Source organism: Eretmochelys imbricata, chromosome 8, assembly GCF_965152235.1.
Source record: "Eretmochelys imbricata isolate rEreImb1 chromosome 8, rEreImb1.hap1, whole genome shotgun sequence".
NCBI classification, from domain to species: domain Eukaryota; kingdom Metazoa; phylum Chordata; order Testudines; family Cheloniidae; genus Eretmochelys; species Eretmochelys imbricata.
Genome location: NC_135579.1, coordinates 49,647,598 through 49,671,759, shown reverse-complemented (window position 1 = coordinate 49,671,759; position 24,162 = coordinate 49,647,598). Strand labels below are relative to the sequence as shown.

At 44.5% G+C, this 24,162-nt stretch overlaps 1 protein-coding gene across 4 annotated transcripts; it reads right to left on the bottom strand.

Annotated features, from left to right (window-relative positions):
- Positions 1 to 1,501: 1,501 nt before the first annotated feature.
- Positions 1,502 to 24,136, bottom strand: CACYBP (calcyclin binding protein). Of its 4 annotated transcripts, XM_077823527.1 has the most exons (7): positions 22,943 to 23,836; positions 15,739 to 15,793; positions 11,392 to 11,587; positions 8,668 to 8,764; positions 8,014 to 8,113; positions 5,362 to 5,456; positions 1,502 to 1,833 (listed from the first exon to the last, which is right to left on the bottom strand). In XM_077823527.1, exons 1-7 carry the CDS (start codon positions 23,065 to 23,067, stop codon positions 1,674 to 1,676), a joined length of 828 nt encoding a protein of 275 aa, XP_077679653.1. In that variant the 5' UTR covers positions 23,068 to 23,836; the 3' UTR covers positions 1,502 to 1,673. The 4 variants fall into 4 exon arrangements, with proteins under 4 accessions (XP_077679653.1, XP_077679654.1, XP_077679656.1 ...); XM_077823528.1 differs by lacking the exons at positions 15,739 to 15,793; positions 22,943 to 23,836 and adding an exon at positions 24,007 to 24,136; XM_077823530.1 differs by lacking the exon at positions 15,739 to 15,793 and having other exon boundaries at positions 22,943 to 23,077.
- Positions 24,137 to 24,162: the final 26 nt, after the last annotated feature.

The following is a 24,162-nucleotide window of genomic DNA, read 5'->3' as shown; positions in this document are numbered from 1 at the left end:
CCCACATTCAAGGAGATGTTTTGGGGTGTACAGGATCCCTGCCCCCTTCTTGTTCTGTGATGCCTTCCCCATCCCTCACATTGCTGGGAGGAGCATGTGTTTGATCCTACCTTTTACCCACATGCTACCAGTTGCGAGGCCTGCAGAGGCTCATGTTCTATCACAGCAATGGTTGAGCAGCGTCCTGCTGCTAATATGGGAAGCTACAATGAATTCCACACATTAACCAACATGGGGTCTAATACTTAATTCTGTTGACCTGTAGGCTCCTAAACATCTCAAAGTAGGGTGGGAGAAAGTCAACAGTTGTACTGTGCTCTGGTAGACAGCACCACCTTTTTTAAAGAAAGGGGGTCATGCTTATAGCAACTTATTAATTCATTAGTTTGGTACAGAACCTTCCTGTCAATGATCAAGAACTTTACAAAGGGTAGAGAATAGTTATGCTTCTGCCTTGTGCTAGTCCAGACATTGTTCTTGCATCTTTCCTTTTTATGGCTACTAACTGCACTGCTGTTACTCAGCTGTGTCTCCTGCATTTTGGGGAGGTGTTTGGAAAAATGGGTGGATTGCCTGCTGCAGGCAGATGCTGGATAAGCTGGTCACATTCACCTTCTCCTGGGTGCGCTTAAGCAAGTCTCTTGACTAGCAACAGGTATCTGCTCAGCATGCTTTCTACAGGATTCTTGCCATTGCCCTTCTGTAAAGAACGGTAGGTAAGAGCTACTTTTCAGCTCAATGAACCAATAACTAGTCAAAGATGCAGGTTCCACTCTTATAATTAAGCTGTCTTCAGCTATTTAGACATGTCTGTCCTTTTGAGGTTTGTTTGACAGTTTCTCCTGCTTCCTGCATGTAGAAAGTCGCTTAAGCTGGGTTAATACATTAGGGCTAGGAACCAAATAGCCAAAGGCAGCCAAATGACATGGTGACTAACACACAAGGTAGCTATCCTGCAGCAAAAAAACTTCAGGACCAGGCTTCAAAAAGAAACTGCTGAGCTTCAGTTTATTTGCAAATTTGACACCATCAGCTCAGGATTAAACAAAGACGGTGAATGGCTAGCCAACGACAAAAGCAGTTTCTCCTCCCTTGGTGTTCACACCTCAACTGCTAAAAAAAGTTTAGCCTCATCCTCCCTGACTGAACTAACCTCGTTATCCCTAGCCTGATTCTTTCTTGCATATTTATACCTGCCTCTGGAAATTTCCACTACATGCATCCGACGAAGTGGGTATTCACCCATGAAAGCTTATGCTCCAATAGGTCTGTTAGTCTGTAAGGTGCCACAGGACTCTTTGCCACTTTTACAGATCCAGACTAACACGGCTACCCCTCTGACACTTGACACAACAGTTTAAGTTTTTTTTTTCTGTTTACAATGTTTGCATAATTGTCAGTTTTCAGATGAGCAGACCAATGAAAAGCTCTTGGGGAGGGAAGCGATACAAATACTTTCTACTCGTCAGGGAAGAGGAGGAAACCACTTGATGGAAAGAAATGCTTTATAAGGGTATTTTATTTAAATATTTTCTCCAACCTGAAATGGAAAACAGGTAAGTGTCTTTGCTTGGAAGAAGGTTGTGTAAACAATGCACTTGTAGAACTGATCTCTGCAGCACAGCAAAAGTCTCATATGGAAGGTCCGTGTCAAGGCAGCCTTTGGAGTAGTCTCAAATATCTAATGGTATATCCCCTTTGCCTTGTTTCTCTCTGCTTTCAACCCAGGCCTTGTTAATGGTTCTTTTCATTTCATCATCTCCCTCCGCATACATCTTTTTGAGAAGGTTCATCAGCCCCTCACCAGGGTCTGAGGTGTCATAGGAGGCTTTCCTGTAAGACAGGTGGATATGCATGAAACAAGCTTATCATTGTATTACTAATCATAATGCCTAGGAGCCTCAGTCATTTGTAACAATTCTCTGCCAAACTTTAAATGCTTTAAAAATTCTTATGCAAAAAATTGGTATTATGTAGAATTTTGCCTTGGGTTTTGGGAAAGGGTGTTATGGAGTCTCAAGCTGAGTCCTCTGAGCTTGGCATCTTCAAAAAGAAAGAGAGGATGTTGTCTAGACCGGGGTGGGCAACCTTTCAGAAATGGTGTGCCAAGTCTTAATTTATTCACTATAATTTAAGGTTTCGTGTGGCAGTAATACATTTTACATTTACAGGGGCTGGCGGACGGAACCCCAGACTGGCAGCAGGGGCTTACCGGGGCCGCAGCTGGCGGGGTCCAGCGGACAGAACCCCAGACTGGCAGCGGGCTGAGCTGCTCAGGCTGCTGCCAGTCTGGGGTTCTGGCCACCAGCCCTTGCCAGCCGGGGTCCCCGCTGCCGGCCCTGCTCAGCCTGCTCCCGGCCCGGGGTTCCGTCCATCCAGGCCGGCAGCGGGCTGAGCAGGGCCAGTGGCTGTGACCCCAGGCCAGCAATGAAGCCCCCGGGACTGGTGACCAGGACCAGGAGCCGGAACCCCAGGCCAGCAGCAGAGTGCCACTGTAAATCAGCTCACGTGCCTCCTTTGACACGTGTGCCATAGGTTGCTGACCCCTGGTCTAGACTAAGTGGAAAATAAAAACAAACAGACATTATGTTGGAGATGTCTCAGTAAGGGGGGGTAGGAAGAACCTTGCAGAGGGCATTAGGGTTTGAAACAGGTGTAGATTAAGTTCATAGAGATGGTAACTAAATATAGCACTGGATCCAGGAAGTACCAAAAATCAATCTCTGCTGTTACCATGAAGTCGGTGCAAGAGCTTACTTCTTAAATCAGCCTCCTACCAAGGTGACAATCCTAAAGTATCCCCCGCCTATACTAGATCACATCTGTTAAACCACCAATGGACTGGCCCCTTAAGACATGTTTCACTGCTAAAGAAGCCAAATGATAAATGGAACCTACTTTGATTTATTTGGTACCCAATTTTACCACCTGCATATCACCACAAATATAAACCATAAGCACATACATTGCCCTTACTGGCTAGCATAGGGAAACCTGCCCCATAGCTTCTCCCCTCATCTTACCTTTGAAACTCCTTGTCTACTGTACTAATCAGCTGAAGGGCTAACTAAAAAGTAAAGGGTTGAACCAAGCCCTGTTAGACCAGCAGGGGGAGCAAATTCCCCAGTTACAGGACTCTATGCCGAGAGCCAGTCTTCAAAAGTTGACCCCTAGAGCAGGGGTTCTCAACCTTTTTCTTTCGGAGGCCCCCCACAACATGCTATAAAAACTCCAGGGCTCAGCGAGGGTGGGGGAGGCTCTGGGCAAGGGAAGAAGTTCGGGCATAGGTGTAGTTTGACTTCTATTTTTGGTGGGCACGGGCCAGTGGGGCTGGAGCCAGGTCCACACAGGGAGGTCCAGGGAGGGAGTGTCACCTTCACCCCCTGAGTTACCTCAGAAAGCCACTCGCCTGTTTGGGTTGTGGGGGAGTGGGCACAACCAAAAATTATAACTCAAAAGTGGGGGGCTCAGCTCAAAAAGTTTGAAAACGGCTCAGGGTTCAGGGAGAGGGGCAGCTAGGGGTTGTGTGCAGGCAGAAAGGTAGCTCAGGGTGGTGCAGGGAGGGGGTAGCTCAGGGTGCAAGGAGAAGGGTAGCTCGGGGCTGTATGCGGGCAGAGGGATAGTTCAGGGTGTAGGGAGAAGGGTAGCTGGGGCTGTGTGTGGGCAGAGGGACAGCTGGGGCTTTGTGTGGGCAGGTGGATAGCTCAGGGTGCAGGGAGAGGGGTAGCTCGGGGCTGTGTGTGAGCGGGGGGATAGCTCAGGGTGCAGGGAGAGGGGTCGCTCGGGGCTGTTTGCCGGGAGGGGGTAGCTGAGGGTGCAGGGATGGGGTAGCTAGAGGTTGTGTGCTGGGAGGGCTCCCCTGCAGTTCCTATTCACCAAGGGCTCTGCCAGCCAGGGAGCCAGGTCTCCCTGCCCAGGCGGCTCTTACCAGCTGCGTGAGCAAAGGGGGCTAGGAGCTTCAACTCCCTGCACAAGCAGAAGACAAGGGAATGCCGCAGCTGCCTGCTCCATGGCACTAGCCAGAGAGCAGCAGCTGTCCTACACTGCCCGGCTTTGGCTTCTCACCTCTGACCTGACCAGTGGGTGGCGAGAGGAGGTGGAGGGAGGGGGTGTATGTGTGGAACTGCCCCGGGATTGCCCTGTTCTTGCTCTGTAGCTTTGGGCGGGCTAACATCCGTGTCCCTCCAACTCTGCCCATGGGCTCAGGGCTTCTGCCCCGTGGGGAGCACCAGGGCTCGGGAATTCAGCCCAGCTGCTCCCGGCTTCAACCCCACTGGGGCTCCAGGGATTGGGGCTCCAAGCCCACTGCTCCTGGATTCAGCCCCTCTGGAGTTGCTGGGGCTTTGGCTCTGGGTTTTAGCCAAGGGGCCCCGTGGCCCCCGTGAAAGGGTTCATGGACCCCCTGTTGAGAACCGCTGCCCTAGAGTGTGACAGCAAGATTGTCCCAGCTGATCTACAAAATGGCTGGGTCCTGCAACTTTAAGGGATTTATATATTGTGACTAACCCCTTGAACAGGGAGTCAGTGCAGACCTTTGTAGGGCTGGCTTAGTGGTAAAGTACTGCATTGCAGGAGACATATGTTCAATGACCAGTACCCAGTCCTTTGTACAGCATGCACCAGAAGGAAGAAAGAAATTGCTCATGAATTATGAGATACGGATGCAGAAAGAACGTAGTTTTGATCTGAATCCAAATTTTGCAGCTAAGCCCAATCTCTACCAGTGAGCCCTCACAGGATTTGCTGGCAATGCTGACAGTCTCCTGTTTTATTCCTCCTTAGAAGGTTGCAGGTCCGAGCTACAAAGGAGGGACATAAAAGAGCCTCAGGCCATCAACAGAGATGTAGAAAACACTCCACTACCACCTGCAGGGAAAAAGCCTCTAAGAGCATTTAGTCTCAATTAGAGCAGCTCCTATTCAGGAATACAGCCTCCAAGATAGGAACATGTGGCTTAAAGAAGAGTTAACTTTAAGCCTCTCATTGCTGGTCTTCACCACCAAGCTTCCTGTGCTGCACCATTCACCAATATCCTATTAAAACCATTTAAGGATGTACCAGGTGTATCCCACCTGGAGCATTCGAGCTGCAGAAGGTGGAATGATTTTAGCAAATCAGTGCAAATTCCTTCCCAGGACACTAATCTTTAGTGCCAAAGGAATCCCCAGATCAGCTGATTACAAAGATCAGGGAAACAGCTATGAAATAATTCTCAGGCCGTAAAACAGGTTAAATGCTAGGCCCTTGGACCATAATTCTCATTGTGTAGACTTAGAGATGTTAAAGTCGCAGTACACATCTGCTTTCTTTGATGACACTAATGCAATATTGTTCGGGTGGAGTGAAGGGAGGGACACTTACTCTTTCTCCTTGCTCTCTTTTTCCACCTGAGTCAGGCAATCCCATTTTTCTTCCCGTTTCTTCCTACATAACACAAGGATCATGTCCGTCTTGATCTGTAAAGGGAGGCAAAGCAAAACAAATCTGATGGTAAGAGGTGAATTAAGGATACTTATTATAGGAGATACTCATTGCATCCGCAATAATTAAAGTAGCAGAACAGTTTCTGGTATTATTCTATTGTTGGATGCTCAAAACTTTCTCAGAGAATTGCTGTCTGGGCTAGTTTTTTCTTATATGGGACATATTTTTAAATCAATATTAAGTATTTGGCTGTGGGGCACTAAGGGTTACTTTGTTTTGAATACTCTAAAAGGGACACAGTCATATCTAACAGCAGTCAGTATTAAAGGGAGGTAGAAAATACTCTATGAATTCCAAAACACACACCCACTGCAGGAGCAGCCTGGCCCACAATACTTGAGATCCTGAAAACGTTGTGGTCTGTCTGGTCAACGGCCTTTTTACCTGGTCAGAGGGACTAGAGACCAATCAATGTTAAAGATCCTATACCTAGTTTCTGTCTATGGTGATTCATAAATATTACACCCCAGTGGAAAACTGGGGAAAAGGATTAGTATGAGCTTTTCTAAGGACTGTCTCAGAATTAATGATCAGATACAACCTTTTTGATCCCTGAAACTCAGGCACACCACCCACCCAACCCCCAGCACTACTTAGCACCACCTGGAATTAGAAGACGTTATCTGCTGTGGTCTGTGCTAGTAGCATCCCCAGTTTATGACTCCAGCCAGTCCACCTCTGCACATTTTACTCGAACACAAGGACTCAGCTCATATTTTCAAGAGTATGTGGATTTTGGTTTAAGGACTCAAAAAACCCACCTCAGTTTAGATTCTCAACAGCCTCTGCTTTTCCACTTCAGACCCATAACCCACTTCTAATCTGATCTGCACCTCCCTCTACTATTCTATATTTTGTGATGAGGATAAATGGCTTAAGAGTCCAGTAACAACAACAACATTTAAATCAGGGGTAACTCTATTTGAACCCATATATCCAGGGATAAAAAGCTAGTCTGAAGACACCACCAAGCCTCAGTGCAGCACCCCAGTTAATTACAAGCAAGACCCTGTGTATTAAGCTTGACCTTGTAACCTTGACCTAAATTCTATAATCAGATCCCTGCATTCTGCTTCAGATCAATTCAAACCTCACTCTTTTTTTAATTCAATACAATATGAAAAATGAATATCTCAAGAGTATCCCCTCATTATTTAAGCCGATGTTAAGTTCAATTTATTTTACACTGCCGTAAAGAATTGTGGACCACAACCCACATTTTTATGTTATATATGTTTAGAACAGTGTTCTCAATGTGCGGGTTGCTTGGGGCCCAATCAGCACAGAGCTGCGGCCCATGTGACATCTGTAGGGCCATAGAGATAGCATTGGATGCGGCCCACATAACACATCGTGGGCCACATATGCAGCCCACGATGGTAAATAGGTTGAGAACCACTGGTCTAGGATGACCAGGGAGAGTCCCGATATTTGGGGGTTTGTCTTATATAGGTGCCTATTACCTTCCAGCCCCTGTCCCAGTTTTTCACACTTGCTATCTGGTCACCTTATATGTATCATTGGGGAAAGCTGCAAATGTTGGCAGTTAAGTATGGGGCATATGTGGCTTTTGGCACATAGGAATGTATGAGCGGTGATTTGGGTTTGCAGATAGGCACATTAGCTGGAAGTTAAGATAATCAGTGCTGGAATAGTTAATGATGTTTTCTATCATTCAACTTCAAAGCCAACATCCCACTGAGACAAATGGGGTAGCTCAGCTCTTATCTCAGGCTGTGTACAGATTCAGGCATCTAGTTACTTTCTGGGCTTGTCTACCCAAATATTTTGTTGGTGGCAAGGAAAGCTGGGACGTGAATCTACTCTGCACTAGCCTGCGGTGCACTAGGTGTCCATTTGGACCCTGCTGAGGTGCACTAAGAGTTTGTTCAGGATATATCGAAGCATACTAACAAACACTTAGTGCACCTCAGCAGGGTCCACTTGGACAGGTAGTGCATAGCAGGCTAGCATTGGGTAAATTCACACTCCCGCTTGCCACGAACTAAGTGTTTGTGTAGACAAGCCCTCTCTTCATGTTTGGAAAATTTTTCTTTGCAACCATAAGGGCTACACACAGAGATATTTAGGAGATATGTATGCCTAAAGATGCATACATACACTTAACAGGATTTTCAAAAGCACCTAAGCAGGTTGGGTGCTTAACTCCTATTGATTTCAGTGAAAGTTAGGGCCCAGACCCTCTAATGTGTTTAGGCGCTTTTGAAAATCCCACTAAGCATCTATCTGCATCTTTAGGCACCTATATATCTATGAAAATCTGTCCCTTGATGTTTTAAAACAAAAGCATGGATTCTGGCACACAATTCTGCAGCAAGGATTCAATTTTTCAGCCACAGAATACGTGAAGTCATCATTACAATTTCCCTTTGGAGGCTGAAGAGAGCAAGAGAGAAGGTTAGAGCAATCCTATACGGCTAAACTGGAGGATTCTACTGAATCAGGCTAAGATTACTCAGATGGTGAGGGGGGTCTATATAAGTACGTACAAAGATAAGACACACAGACCTTCCTTGAACTGCCTTCCACAGAGATGGGTTTCAGAAGGTTATTGAATGTCATGGAGTAATTCTTCCCATTCAGATTCTTCACTAGCAGATCAAATGACCTAGAATGGAGAAAGAAAGAGTATAATGAATGCACACACTTCACTTCCCTATCATACGTGCAATGCAAACTGACCCTTAACAAGAGAGGGATACAGCCTGACTCCTTGGGAAACTGAACCCCAAAACTTTTGTTGTTTATCCAGGACTTTCTGATTCCCTACTTATTGCAATATTGGAAGATTCCTTGAAAGGACTATTGTCTAAAGGTTACAAGAAACTACAAGTCAGAAGTCCTGCTCAGAGTTCTTTTTATAGCTCCGCCACAGACTTGCTGTGGGACCTTGGGCAAATCACTTAACCTCACAGTGTTTCAGTTTTGTCACTCATAAAATGGGGCTAATAACACATCCCTTATGAGAGTGTTTTACGGCCTAATTAGCATTAGTAAAATGCTTTGAGTTCCTCTGAAGACAGCTACATATGCATGTGCCAAAGTATTGTTGGAGAATTTAAGATTTTAACCCAGAGGGACTCAATACAATAGGCCTTAATCTCAGGTATAGCTCTTCCAATATGTTCTTCCTGGTACAGCACAGCAACAGTCTGGACTCACCTTTCTGTAAAGTGGACCTGCACATTCTCAGCTGGAAGCTGCTGCACTCCATTTAAAGTGATGTAAATCTTCACAAACTTATCCGACTGATCCCAACCTGAAAGGGAGAAAATCAGACAGGAAGGCTGGAAAAAACCTCTTCCTGCTCATGAGTGGTGTTCCTCTGAAACAACCATAGCTCCCCCAGAAGAGAGCATGCCTTCCACCATAGGCCATACATTACTGCAACTGCCTTCAGAGGGAAGCCATTAGCTGCTCAAAGAAGGGTGGAATGAAAGAGGGGAGGCCAGGTATATCCTTTGGGGCTCTGCTCTCCTGGTCCCCATAGTGCATCAAAGACCAACTCTACCACAGCAGGGAGAAGCAAGGCACCTCTGCCTGACTTAGCGGAAAGGGGTGGGCAGGATTAGAGCTGAGTGGAAGGTTTGGCTACATCTCTCCTGGCCTCCTCCTTTGATGCCCACTTTCACCCAGTACTCTATTCAATTGTGGCAGGGTGCTGGACTATGGGCACTATCTCCACAGATCAGCATGTTGGACACTCCCTGCACCTTTTGCCTAGATTGTAACTGAAGAGCACCTGCGCTTTCCCTCATATCTGCCAACTATTGGGAGGGGTGAGGGTTGAGCAGGACAGAGACCAGTAATTTCCTCCCCATTAATGCTGGAGGATTTGGGACTGCTTAAACCTGCCACGCCACCCTCCCCTGGACACTGCAGCTAAACCTGAAGAGACTCTGAATGTCCCGCAGTGGCAGCTGCTGGGCTACCTAGTCTGCCGGATCTCCTGCTGGTGCCAGGAAAGGGGCTCCTCCTCAGATAAGGCAGGGATAGAGGCTTATTTTTGCTTGGAGCCAGAGCTCTTGGGATCCCTTAACCCCTCCCATCTTTAAAACACAATGCCCATATTGGGCAATTATCATCCCTGTAATTTAAACACACACACACACACACACACACACACACACACACGGCGAGTACCAGTGACAAACTGAGTTAACCACCAGCTGGCACTAATGCTTGGTTCCATTTACATCATTAATCTTAGTGTGATGTTATATGATTAAAGTATGACCATGTGAATCGTTGTTGCTACCATTGTTCTATAATTGCAACAAATCTTGTACAAAGTATGTCATGTAAAGGGTATATGGAAAAGTTACGATTCGCTTAATATGATTATCCTATTTGTATGCATGCATCATTTTTATATCTAAAGTCATGAATATTGTCTTTATACCTGTATTTCAAATGTGTTTGCTTCTGGGTAATACCCACAAGGTATTTAGGCAGCACACTGTGAAGAGACTATTCAAGTTGAATGGCCCATCAAGGAACACTTAACTCACAATGACCATGGAAGACGCCTATCCACATCTAGGGTTGCCAACTTTCTGATCGCAGAAAACAGAACTTGTCCCACCCCCTGCTCTGCCCTTCTCTGAGGCCCCGCCCTTGCTCACTCCACCCGCCTCCTCCCTCATTCATTTTCACCAGGCTGGGGCAGGGGTTGGGTTGTGGGAGGGGGTACAGGCTCTGGGCTGGGGGTGTGGGCTAGAAATGAGGGGTTCAGAGTGCAGGAGGGGGCTCAGGGCTGGGGCAGGGTATTGGGGAGTGGGATGGGGGGCGGCCAGGAGGCTCTGGGAGCTCCAATGGGAGTTGTGGAACCAGCTCTTGGGGCGGTGCCTGTGCCAAGGAGTCGGAGGGACATGCCAGCAGTTTCCAGGAGCTGCACAGTGCTGGCCGTTACAGCCAACTGGACTTTTAGTGGCCTGGTCAGCTGTGCTGACCAGAGTTGGCAGGGTCCCATTTTGACCAGGGATTCTGGTTGAAAACCGGATGCCTGGCAACCCTATCCACACCTGATGGACTTTCATGTGAACGTCCTAACTAGAGCATGGGTAATGGCCTCTGCTATAACTCAGCAAAGTATGCAAGGCCATGTGACTAAATCATGACCCTAAATTCCATCTTGTTACCTATATTTTTCCCCACAAACTGTGCGGAGGGCTTTGTTTGAAACAATGGGTTTCCCTCCACATGGCAGAAACTATCAAAGACCCTGGAAACATCTCCATTTTGCCTCTTTTCTGCTCTGATTTCTGGACTATGGACTTATACTAAAGGGAACATTCTAACCAAGGGACTGAGGACCTTCCAATGATTTGGGAGCAACCAGAGACTTAACCAGTTAGCAGTTTATGCCATCACTGCTTCAAGCCTTAACCAAGAACTCTTTGCAACACTAAAACTCACCATCTCTACTATGACACTGATCTCAGAACTGTACTCATGTCTGTATGTATAATGATCTTTTAACCCATACGCTCTCTTTTTTCTTTTTTAATAAATTTTAGTTTAGTTAATAAGAATTGGCTGCAAGCATGAATTTGGGTAAGATCTGAAATATTCATTAACCTGAGAGGTAATATGTCCAATCCCTTGGGATTGGCAGAACTTTCATATTTGACTTGACAGTCTAGGAGGAAGCCCAAGGCTGGGTTGCTTTAGGGAACTGTGTTTTGACTTCTGGGTAACTAGTAAGGTATTACAGAAGCTGTTTTGTGGCTAGCTTGGTGGATTTAAGTATTGGAATGACCACCAGCTTTGGGGATTGTCTGCCCCATTCTGCAGTTTGCCCTAATTAAGTAACCTCAGTGTGGCCCAGTGGGACTCCAGTCACACTTAGCTCTGCAGGAAGTGGGGTTGGAAGAGCAATCCTACCATAACTGTTGATTTTCACTGTGTATCCCACAGCTGGTGGTTTCTCTTCCTCCGTAGTGTCTTCTTTTAGCTTGGGTGGTGGCTGGTTCTTGATTTCGATCTCTAGCTTGTACTTTTCTGCCATCAAGACATCATGAGTTCTTTTCCTTGTGGCTTTTTTCAGGAGCTCTTTCACCTCTTCCAAATCTTTCTCCAGCTGAGTTTAAGAACAGAAGACCATATATGTACATTAGACACATGCCTCTTTATCTGAAGTTTACTGCTGAGCCCATTCACTCATCTCAGTCACAGAAACTAGAGATGGATTAGATGACTGAACAGGTCTTGTCCATCCCAACCTCACACCCTGGGGCCAATGTAGGACTGCTACCTATATTGCTTTGTCCAGTCTAATATTAAATATTGCAGAACAACAAGAATATTGCCACTTCCCTATTCAATAGTCTGCAAATTTCTCCCAATGTTTAGCTTGCATTTTCCCTTTAAAAACTCCAAACAGATGTTTTAAGTTGTTTTTACTCGTGGGGGCAGAGACTTTTTCTTATGTGTTTGTATTAGCATAACAGGATCCTGGTCCAGGACCTGGGCTCCTAGGTGCTATGATACAAATAATAAAGAAGAAGAACATATGAGCTCCCACAGATATGAACCAATGGTTCATCAAGCCTACTACCCTGTCTCTGACAGTGGCCAATACCAGAGCGTACAGAACAGGGCAATTTGGAGAGCTCCATCCCTGTCTTCTCTTCCTGGCAGTCGAAGGTTTAGGGTCCCCCCAAGCATGGGATTACATCCCTGACCATCTTGGCTAATAGCCATAGATGGACCTATACTCCATGAACTTATCTAATTCTTTTTTGAACCCAGTTATACTTTTGGCCATCACACAATCCCATGGCAACCAGTTCCACAGATTAATTGTGTGTTATATGAAGAAGTATTTCCTCTTGTTTGTATTAAACCTGCAGCCTATTAATTTAATCGGGTGACCCCTGGTTTCTGTATTGTGTGAAAGAGTAAATACTACTCCTCTATTCACTTTTCCACATCATTCATGATTTTATAGATCTCTATCATATCCCCGCTTAATCGTCTCTTTTCTAAGCTGAAGAGCCCTAATCCTCTTAGTCTGTCATTGTATGGAAGATGTTCCATATCCTTGATCATTTTTGTTGTCCTTCTCTGAACCCTTTCCAGTTCCATTATATCCTTTTTGAGATAGGGCGACCAGAACTGGACAAAGTATTCAAGATATGGGTGCACCATGGGTTTATATAGTGGCATTTTCTATCCCTTTCCTGATACTTCCTGACATCCTGTTAGCATTTTTAACTGCTGCTGGGCATTGGGCTGAAGTTTTCAGAGAAATATCCACAATGACTCCAAGATCTTTCTTGAGTAGTAACAGCCAGTTTAGAACTCATCATTTTGTATGTATAGTTGGGATTACTTTTTCCAATGTGCATTACTTTGCACTTATCAGTGCTGAATTTCATCTGCCATTTTGTTGCCTAGTCACTCAGTTTTGTGAGATTCCCCTGCAATTCTTTGCAGTCAGGTTTGGACTTTACTATCTTGAATCTCAATTTTTTATCCTTTGCAAATTTTGCCATTTCACTGTTCACTCCATTTTCCATATCATTAACGAATATGTTGAACCGCCCAGGTTCCAGAACAGATCTTTAGGGGGCCATGCTGTTAATCTTTCTTTATTATGAAAAGTGACCATTTCTATGCTTTGTTTCCATCTTTTAACCAGTTACTGATCAATGAAAGTACCTCTTATCCCATGACTACTTACTTTACTTAAGAGTCTTTGGTGAAGGACCTTGTCAAAGGCTTTCTGAAAATCCCAGTATATTGATTAATCACCCTTATCCACACATTCTTTGTTGACACCCTCAAAGAATTCTAATAGACTGATTTAGTCATGACTTCCCTTTACAAAAGCCATGTTGACTCTTGCCCAACAAATCGCATTCAGCTACGTGACTGATAATTCTGATCTTTACTATAGTTTCTACCAATTTGCCCAGTACTGAAGTTAGGCTGACTGGCTTGTAATTGCCAGGATCACCTCTGGAGCCTTTTTTAAAAATTGGAGTTACATTAGCTACCTTCCAGTCATGTGGTACAGAGGCTTGTGTTAATCATCAGTTACATATGACAGTTAGTAGTTCTGCAATTTCATATTTGAGCTCATGCAGGACTCTTGGGAGAATACCAGGTGACTTGTTACTGTTTAATTTATCAATTTGTTCTAAAACCTCTTCCACTGGCACATCAACGTGGGACACTACTTCACATTTGTCACCCAAAAAGAACAGCTTTGATGTGGATATCTCCCCCACATCCTCTGCAGTGAAGACCCATACAAAGAATTACTTTAGCTTCTTTGCAGTAGAGTTGTCTTCTTTGTCATTTAGTGCCCCCACTGCCTAGTTGGCAGGCTTCCTTCCTCCAACATACGTAAAAAAATTCTTACTGTTAGTTTGTATGTCTTTATTTCTTGGCCTCCCTTATTATATTTAACCTGCCAGAGTTTGTGCTCCTTCCTAGTATCCTCAGTAGGTTTTGACTTCCAAATTTTAAAGGATGCCTTTTTGGTGCTGATTCTTTTGGTCCTTTTATTGTTTTCTCTGAATTGGGGTATACATTTAGGCTGAGTGTCTTTTATGGTGTTTTTAAAAATAGTCCCCTTGCTGCTTGCAGGCATTTATCTCTTGTGACAGCACCTTTTAATTTCCATCTAACAAGAGTTCTCATTTTTGTGTAGTTTCCCTTTTAGAAGTTAAATGTTACTATGGTGGTATTTTGGTATTATCCCCCAACAAGGATGTTAAAATGTAATTACATTATGGTCACTATTACCAATTGCTTTAACTATAATTACCTCTTGGACCAGATCCTGTACTTCATTTAGGACTAAATCTAGAATTGTCTCTCCCCCTGTGGGTTCCAGGAGTAGCTGCTCCTCTAGGCAGTCATTTATGGTGCCTAGAAATGTTATCTCGGTACCACTCCCAGAAGTGATATTTACCCAGTCAAATGAAGATAGCTGAAATCACCCACTGTTATTGGTTTCAGAGTGGTAGCCATGTTAGTCTGTATCAGCAAAAAGAACTAGGAGTACTTGTGAAACCTTAGAGGCTAACAAATTTATTTGAGCATAAGCTTTTGTGGGCTAAAACCCACTTCATCAGATCCATGCAATGGAGCTTTCTGCTTGTGTAACATCTTCAACCATCCTTAGCATTTCACAGTCACAGTCAGCATCCTGGTCAGGTGGTAAGTAGTATAGTCCTACTGCTATACTCAAACCTGGAATTTCTATCCACAGAGATTCTGTGGCACAGTTCGTTTCATTTAAGATTTTTACCTTATTTAACTACTTAATTTATTAAAGAAAAAAAATGAATACAGAGAGAGAGATCATGGTGATACCCACATGATAATTTCAGAAACATATGGTAACTATTTATCCTGCATTGCTGGCCATCTCACCTGCACTCTGCTAACTAAATTTTTTTTGGGACACTTATTTTAACCACCTGAGCACTTTCAAACAGCAGCTGTAAAAAATCAACCTACTGGAGAAGTGGTTCCTCAGTTCTAACCATTTCTCAGATGTGAAATTCCCCTGCAAAAGTTACACTGCTTTAAGATACAAGACAGACAATATTCAATCTTGGACCAGCAACATGGTTAGTCCAATACCATACAACCTTTCCAAGGTAGAATTTGGAATTTTGTGCCAATAGAAGGGGGAAAACTGACAGCTTTTTCCAGTGGGACACACAGCAACTGTTCTATTACTGGTAGGTTCTGAAGGATCAGATCTTAAAATGCAGACAAGTAGTTTTTCCTCCATGACAACTAAGATTGCAACTAGTCACCCCAAAGCATATTCCAAAGTTTTAGCTTCCACTTAGAGCTAAAGACAATAGAAATCAATATGTCCATCCCAACATATGGGATGCTTGCCCGAGGACCATCAATTAAGCTGAAGTTGAAGTACACATTCCCCTGGAAAGGAGTCTTCCAGCTACTCAAAGCAGTGACTCCTACTTCTTTTGGTCGAGCTAAGGAGAGAGACAAGAATAACTTCCTCATGTCCTGTTCAAAGTGCTCTATCATCTCCTCTTATGTGTTAATCAAGAACCATAGATGAGTATAGAAACTATATAGGAGGTAAGCGGACTAGAAATAACTAGTTAGTTGACCCCAGTACAAACCAAAGATAAATTGTGACAAAATGCCTGTTATACCAAGAAATCCAAACCAACTAGCCTTCACCCCAAATTAAAAGTTGTATATTTGTCCGCTTTATGAATCAAAGGCACTCACTCTCTGTTTGAGGTTAACTTGTTCCTTCACAATGTTTCTTTTTCGACTGTAAGCCCTGAAAGATGTGAAATGAAAGGTATTAAATATAATCAAAGAACATATGACTATGTTCACTAAATTGAGAGAAACTTGATGGTGTATGTACCCCTCACAGGCTGTGAAAGAGTTAATGTAGGCCTGAGAAGCCAATTTATATACCAGCCTGCACCTGGAGAATGGGCTAGACTTAACTGAGGATGAAGCCCAGCTGGGGAGGAGCAATTATAAAGGCAGGAAGTTGAGAGAAGAAAGGAGTTGCTTGTAGAAAGTGAAGAACTCAGAGTAGAGAGGTTATGAAGGGAAAGCTGAGAGAGAGCGTGAGAGCACATACCCTGGGATCCCTTCCTATGTGGGGAAGTCTGGTAAGAGACCAGGTGAGGGACTAACTAAGCAAGGTTTGGGAGTGGAGCAGGCTCCAGTGGTAAGCCCTAATAAAAGGATAGGATTTGGACTACCAGGGGAGAGCCCAGGGAGGTCCTCTGTTGAGGAACAGAGCAGCAGGGATGAGAGGTCAAACTGAAGGAGGGCAGAAATTGGTTTTAATTTGTATATTTTTTATGGGGATTCCAAGGGAGAGACCCCTGAGAAAGAGAGAAACAGTGGAAAGCCTAGAGAGAAGAACGAAAACCATGGGGCCCAGAAGTGGGGTAGATGATTTCTGTTGGACTTTCTTTCCCTGGAAAGAGTGGACTAAATTGTGACCTGGCTGGAGGGCCAAGTCACAGAAGGAAGACTGACCACTATTGCAGCTATCAGCAGAGGGTGCCAGATGCGGGGAGAGAGACTCACTCCACTAGTAGAGTAACAAAATTCCATAGAGTTTGTCACTCAAGTCAGGGGTGGGAAAACTTTTTGGCCTGAGGACACATCAGGGTTGTGAAATGGTATGGAGGGTTGTGCCTCTGCAAACAGCCTGGTCCCTGCCTCCTCCCACTTCCTGCCCCCTGACTGCCCCCCTCAGAACCCCCAATACATCCACCCCCTGCTCCTTGTCCCCTAACTGCCCCCCTGGGACCCCCCCCTTGTCATCTCCCCTCTTGGGACTCCCCCACCCCCATCCAACCCCCCCGCTCCTTGTCTCCTGACCACCCCCTTTCCCCTTCCCATGCCGCTCAGAGCGGCAGGACAGGCTTATTGGAAAGTCTGGGAGGTGGGTGGGCGCAAGCCATGCTGCCGACGGGGCTGCGGGAGAGGGGGAAGAGCAGGGGAGGGGCTGGGGAATAGCCTCCCCGGCCTGGAGCTCAGGGACCGGGCAAGATGGTCCTGCTGGCCAGATGTGGGCCACAGTTTACCCACTTCTGCTTTAAGTGATAGTGACCCTATAGAAGGGATATGAATTGTATGGCACAAGAAGGAAAAGAATATTGAAAGATAAGCACCTGTATATAGCCTTGAAATATTAAAATAAATTACTTAAAGGGGAAAGTCTGGATAATACAGAAAATTACTGAAATATAGACCTTGAAATGAATGAAAGAAGCCTCCATTATGAAAAATATCAAAGAAATGCTATACATTGATGCCATCTACTGGATATCAATGGCAACTGCAGAGAAACTGAGAACTCAAATCCAAGAGCCTATCTGGTAAACTGACAACAGAAATAAGAATTGCATGTGCATGAGCCCCTCCTGGCCCCTGATGAACCCTGAAACAGCATATACAGATTGAAGTCACCATGTGGGACCCTATAGTCTTGCTGAGTTCACAAAAGAAGCTGCAAAATTCAGAAGCACTACTGACGCTTGGACTAACCCCACGAAGAGACTCCCCTATCCAAGTTAACAAAACTGAGAAGTGGTAAGACTTGCTCCAGAGATAGTAGTTTTGCTTTGTTTTTAAAGTAAGTAACTGAAAGTTCTCATGTTGAGTCTATACTTTCTAGTGAGAACTCAAGTAACCATATTTTGGATTTTAACTAAGTAATGCTAGCTGCATGTTTCTCTTTTGTAAGTCCAAGCATACTGGCCTAAGAGAACCTCAAACTTTTAGCAATTCCTTTTGATGTTTTAAACTTGTCCAATTCAAACTAAACATTGGAAAGAACAGGAACCATATTCATAAGGACAGGTTTCAGAGTAACAGCCGTGTTAGTCTGTATTCGCAAAAAGAAAAGGAGTACTTGTGGCACCTTAGACTAACCAATTTATCTGAGCATAAGCTTTCATATTCATAAGAGCGCCTTAAGATAAGGCTATCCTTTTTGGAAAATTACTTAAAGCACAATGAAGCTCTCTCCTGGCGATAAAGAATGGCTACACTGCGTACCTTACAATGGGATGGCTGTGGCAGCCCAGCCAAGCTGTTCGAAGGTGTGCCGTGTAGACATAGCCTAAGTATCCTGATCTGAAGAGTAGCATTCAAGATAAAAATAACCCTGAAAAGAACCTGGAATTGAAGTTAGTGAGCTAGCACTCCCCAGACTCAATAAAGGAGGGGTTATCCTAATTAAACTCCATTCTAATATTAACGTTTATCAAATTAGCAAATCTACTGTTTTAAATTTTAGCTTTGAAACCCGACACCTCAGCCAACTTAAATACTAGCGCTGTCAATTAATCATGGTTAATTCACGTGATTAACTCAAAGTTAATAGCAATTAATCAGTTTTAATCACACTTAAATAGAATATAAATTGAAATTTATTAAATATTTGGATATTTTTCTACACTTTCAAATATATTTATTTCTACTGCAACACAATACAAAGTGTACTGTACTGTGCTCACTTTATATTTTTATTACAAGTATTTGCACTGTAAAAATGAAAAAATAGTATGAGGTGAATTGAAAAAATACAGGTACCGTAGTGCAATCTCTTTATCGTGAAAGTGCAACTTACAAATGTACGTTGTTATATAACTGCACTCAAAACTACGTAAAACTTTAGCGCCTACAAGTCCACTCAGTCCTCCTACTTGTTCAGCCAATCGCTAAGAGAAACAAGTTTGTTTACATTTACAGGAGATAATGCAGGGCTGCTTCTTATTTACAATGTCACCTGAAAGTGAGAACAGGCGTTTGCATGGCACTTTTATAGCTGGCATTGCAAGGTATTTACATGCCAGATATGCTAAACATTTGTATGCCCTTTCATGCTTCGGCCATGATTCCAGAGGACATGCTTCCATGTTGATGATGCTAGTTAAAAAAAGAAAAGAAAATGCATTAATTAAATTTTGACTGAACTCCCTGGGGGAGAATAGTATGTCCCCTGCTCTGTTTTACCCACATTCTGCCATGTATTTCATGTTATAGCAATCTCAGATGATGACCCAGCACATGTTGTTCGTTTTAAGAACACTTTCACTGCAGATTTGACAAAACACAAAAGTTACCAATATGAGATTTCTAAAGATAGCTACAGCACTCAACACAAGGCTTAAGAATCTGAAGTGCCTTCCAAAATCTGATCGGGACAGCATGTGGAGTATGCTTTCAGATGTCTTAAAAGAGCAACACTCTGATGTGGAAACTACAGCACCCAAACCATCAAAAAAGAAAATCAAACTTCTGCTGGTGGCATCTGACTCAGCTGATGAAAGTGAACATGCGTCAGTCTGCACTGCTTTGGATAATTATCGAGCAGAACCCATCATCAGCATGGATGCATATCCTCTGGAATGGTGGTTGAAGATAAAAGGACATATGAAACTTTAGCGCATCTGGCACGTAAATATCTTGCAACACTGGCTATAACAGTGCCATGTGAACATCTGTTCTCACTTTCAGGTGACACTGTAAACAAGAAGCGGGCAGCATTACCTACTGCAAATGTAAACAAACGTGTTTGTCTGAGCAATTGGCTGAATAAGAAGTAGGACTGAGCGGACTTGTAGGCTCCAAAGTTTTATATTGTTTTATTTTTGAATGCAGTTATTTTTTGTACATAATTCTACAGTTGTAAATTCAACTTTCATGATACAGGTACTGTAATGCAATCGCTTAGGTGAATTGAAAAACTATTGTTTTTTACAGCACAAATATTTGTACACTGTACATTTTGTATTGTGTTGTAACTGAAATTAATGTATTTGAAAATGTAGAAAACAAAATATTTAAATGGTATTCTATTGTTTAACAGTGAGATTAGTCGCCCAATTAATTGCAATTTTTTAAATTGCTTGACATCCCTTAAAAAAAAAAAACAAAAACAAAAAAACCACCAGATCCCTAGTCATACTTATGTGGCTCTGGCTCATCAGCACATCATGACTGACTGCTCCAGTTATCTTTCTCTGTGCCTTCTAGTCAGGTTATGTTCAGCCTTTTTTATTTCAGTGATCCCATGGCCTTTTAGCCACCACAGGCCCAGCAGTTCTAAAAGCAGGTGGCTAAAAATCAATTATTTAATTTTTTTTTCAAAGTTGGATTTTTTTTATATAAAAAGCTTTGAGGAAAAAACCTATATAAAGATAGATACATTATAGCTCAGACATCTCATCATGGAATAGGGATTATCAATTCTAATTCTATAGTATGAGATACTATATTAATGTAATGTTTAAGAAAAGTTTTGTAAATGAGTTCCAATAGGATTAGGGACCCAATCTTATGGGGCTCCAGGGGCTTCTGTATAGATTATTTAGGTTAATCTTTTTATCTACCCAATGGGACTTCAGTGATCAGTCTAGAAGATACCATCAGAAATGCTTAGTTTTACAGTTCTCAAATTGTGGATTTGTGTCTCCAGAGATAACATGCTTGTTAACAGCAAAAACGTTTTTAAAATAAATCAATATACATAATATATAGAGGTGAGAAATAACAGACCTCAACCCTATTGTCCCTCTGCAAATTTGTGTACAGCGAGTCAATCCCTTACCTCTCTATAGAAGTGCAAAGTTTCAAAAAGTTCAATGAATAGAAGATTGTTGGGGCTGGAATAGATCTGGACAAGGAGAAGAAGTCTGGAGATAAATGTGAGAAGGGAGGGACAGGCAGTGGAAAACAAAAGTGAAACTGTTTGAGCAGGTTTCAGAGTAACAGCCGTGTTAGTCTGTATTCGCAAAAAGAAAAGGAGTTCTTGTGGCACCTTAGAGACTAACCAATTTATTTGAGCATGAGCTTTTGTGAGCTACAGCTCACTTCATCGGATGCATACCGTGGAAACTGCAGCAGACTTTATATACATACAGAGATCATAAAACAATACCTCCTCCCACCCCACTGTCCTGCTGGTAATAGCTTATCTAAAGTGATCATCAAGTTGGGCCATTTCCAGCACAAATCCAGGTTTTCTCACCCTCCACCCCCCCCCACACACAAACTCACTCTCCTGCTGGTAATAGCCCATCCAAAGTGACAACTCTCTACACAATGTGCATGATAATCAAGGTGGGCCATTTCCTGCACAAATCCAGAAGTCTTGAGGTCTTTGAGTGTAACCTTCATTGATTTGAGATCTACCATATCATTCTCTCACTGGAAGGGAAAACCTATAATGGCAGCAGGCCATAAGAGCCCCAGCTGGGGAATATTTTAATGAAGTTCCTCTACCTGTGGGTAAGACAGGCATGTGTGCAAAATGCAAACAGTGCAACCAAGAGAGGCAAGGCATGGTTGCCTGAATGAAACATCTTTGAAGATGATGAAAGGAACATTACTTTAAAAATGTATAGTGTGTACCTTCTAAAAATGAAACCTACATCTCCCTCCGAGTTGTGAAGAATATGTATTAAGGTTATAACAACCAACAAGAATGCACTTTTATGTAGAAATCCATGATTAAACAGTCTTCCTGACTAGTGATTTAAACCATGATTTAAATCAAATTCACCCTGTCCAAAAGGATGCTGGGCCTTAAAGAATGTTGGTGCCATGGTCTGGTTCTTTATTTTGGGCACATGTAGAGGGCATCACACCCAGCTTCAGCGCAAGGTGTTTTGAGTTCAAACCCAAACTATGTGCTTTCTTTGAAACATATGCTACGAGGATGAAGAATCTTGCCCCTGCCTGCTTAACTGGGTGGAAAGGGGAAAACCGGTGCAACAAAAAGATACTTACCATAGCTAAGCCACTGGACATTGTTTTGATATCAGTTCCTTACACAACCTTGTCATTAGGAGGACCATGTCTAAATGGCTGACTGCATTTCAGGTTGCTAAGCTTTAGGTTGGCCAGGCCATTGCAATCTCCAGGTTCATTCTGTCTGAGACAAGGAAAAGCAGGGCTACTGATTGCTTCAGGGATGTTTCTGTTGTAGACTTATGCAAAACAGCCTTTCGTGCCTGCTCTTCACTCCATACATTTACAAAGAACTATTGCCTGAACTCTGCCTCTAGGGAAGAATCCTGCTTTGATCTCTGCCTGGCAGATCCTCCTTCCAAAGTTGGGGAGCTCAAGCGCTTTTGCCTTCTAGAGTCAACCCCATCCCATCCCATCATTCAGTTTTGGACCATCAACAGGGTAAGTATAACTAGACCAGGATAGGTTTCAGAGTAGCATCCGTATTAGTCTGTATTTGCAAAAAGAAAAGGAGTACTTGTGGCACCTTAGAGACTAACCAATTTATTTGAGCATAAGCTTTTGTGAGCTACAGCTCACTTCATCGGATGCATCTGATGAAGTGAGCTGTCGCTCACGAAAGCTTATGCTCAAATAGATCAGGATAGTTATTCCGGTAAATTCCCCTGCGTAGACAGACTCCAAGTCCGGAACTTGATGGAAAGGTTTAAGTGCAATGGTTAAGCTCCATAGTAGTACAAGACCACACCTTCCTACCTGCTACAACCACCCCAGTGGGCCTAGAAAAAACATCTTTAGAGTAGGGAATTCCACTTGTTTGATGCCAGGGAGCAGAGACCAGAAGTGAGACCTGTGCAAGATAATACTTTCAGAGAAACTGAATTACAGATAAGTAATTACATCTTTTGTTCCTCCATTTTTTTTGGGGCACTCAGAGGAAAGGAGAATGGGAAAAGGACCCCTCCTATGGGGGTACTAAGCTGTTAAGTATCTAAGGGAAGCTGGATCGGAGGAGGGTTAAAGGGCAATGGGTTAATACTACTTAGTGAAGCACTAATACAATGCCTTTTGTCTTCAGAACAGTTACAACCATTACATTCCACTGTGTCCCACACTGGAAAAAGGTGTTAATTTCCCCCTTCTAATGGCACAAAGTTCCAGTTTCTAGCTTTGAAAAGTTGTAAGGTACTGGACTTACCTTAAGGGGTATAGAGTCAGCATAGCCAGTCCTACGCTTCCTTCTTCACACCCTGGTGCAAGTGCCATGAAGGAGTGGCTGGAATCATAGTGTACCCCAACTATCTCCAACTGGATATGTACCATGTGGACCACAGGCAGCTGGAACAAGCTAATGTGTACTGGGGCTGGGGCAGATTCAGGGAGCTTCTCCTCTATTTCCTCTGTGGGGGAGGAGAGCCATCCTTTCCAAGGCACTCCCCTTGGAGCCAGAGCTCCCAGCTGTTCTCTGTGGGGCTCCCACAGCCAGGCAGGGAAGCAGGGCAGGCACTGGGAGAAATGGCAAGGGCAGCCAGAGGTACTTTCTTCTCTTTCTGGGATAGAGCAGGCAGCCTGAGTAGCTGCAGCAGGGAAGGACCAGCAGCTGCAGGGGCATTAAGTGGAGGGTGTATGTGGGGGGACGACGACAGGACACTGACTCCCGTAGGGATAGGGCCAGACCCAAACCCTTCCATTTAAATGGCAGCTCAAGGGAGCACATGGTAATGCCTAATCACACAGGAAGTCGCTCAGCCAGGCAGCCTGCGGGGCCACCAATTCGAGGCTGGAGGGCCAGCAGGGCCGAGTGCCCAGTAGCTCAGAGGGCAGGCAGGGTACCACGCATTTGCCATATTTCTTGTGCTCGCAGGAGAGAACTATGGGGTGTGGCCCTTCCAGAGCCCGTGTGTATGCGCCCGGCTGGGCACAAGGAACAGTGGCAGGGCATGCTGGGGCACGGGGGGGGACGGACATGCTTCCAGGAAGGGGTAACACAGCCCAGCCAGCTGGCCCGAGGGCAGGGGCAGCAGCAAGACCTGCCCCGCCCAGCCCTCCACGGGGCTCTGTGCCCCGCCATTCCCTGCAAGACTGCCCGCGCCGGGCTCTGTGTCCTCTGCCAGCCCCTCTGGGCACTGTGCCTCCCAACACCCTGCAAGACCCACTCCCCCGGACGCAGCGCCCCCCACACCCTGCAAGACCCGACCCCCGGGCACTACGCCCTCCGCCGGGCCCCGCCAAGGCCCACTTCCCGCGCGCCCCTCCCCTCACCTCCTCCCGCGCAGACGCCATATCGGGGATGCTATGCCGCTGTGTCTGCTCCGTACGAGCTGCAGCCGATCTAGGGGGAGGGGCAGCCTGACACTCACACAGTCGCAGCGGCAGCAGCGCCTGCTCCCGCCCCGCCCCTCTGGAACTTTCCGGAGC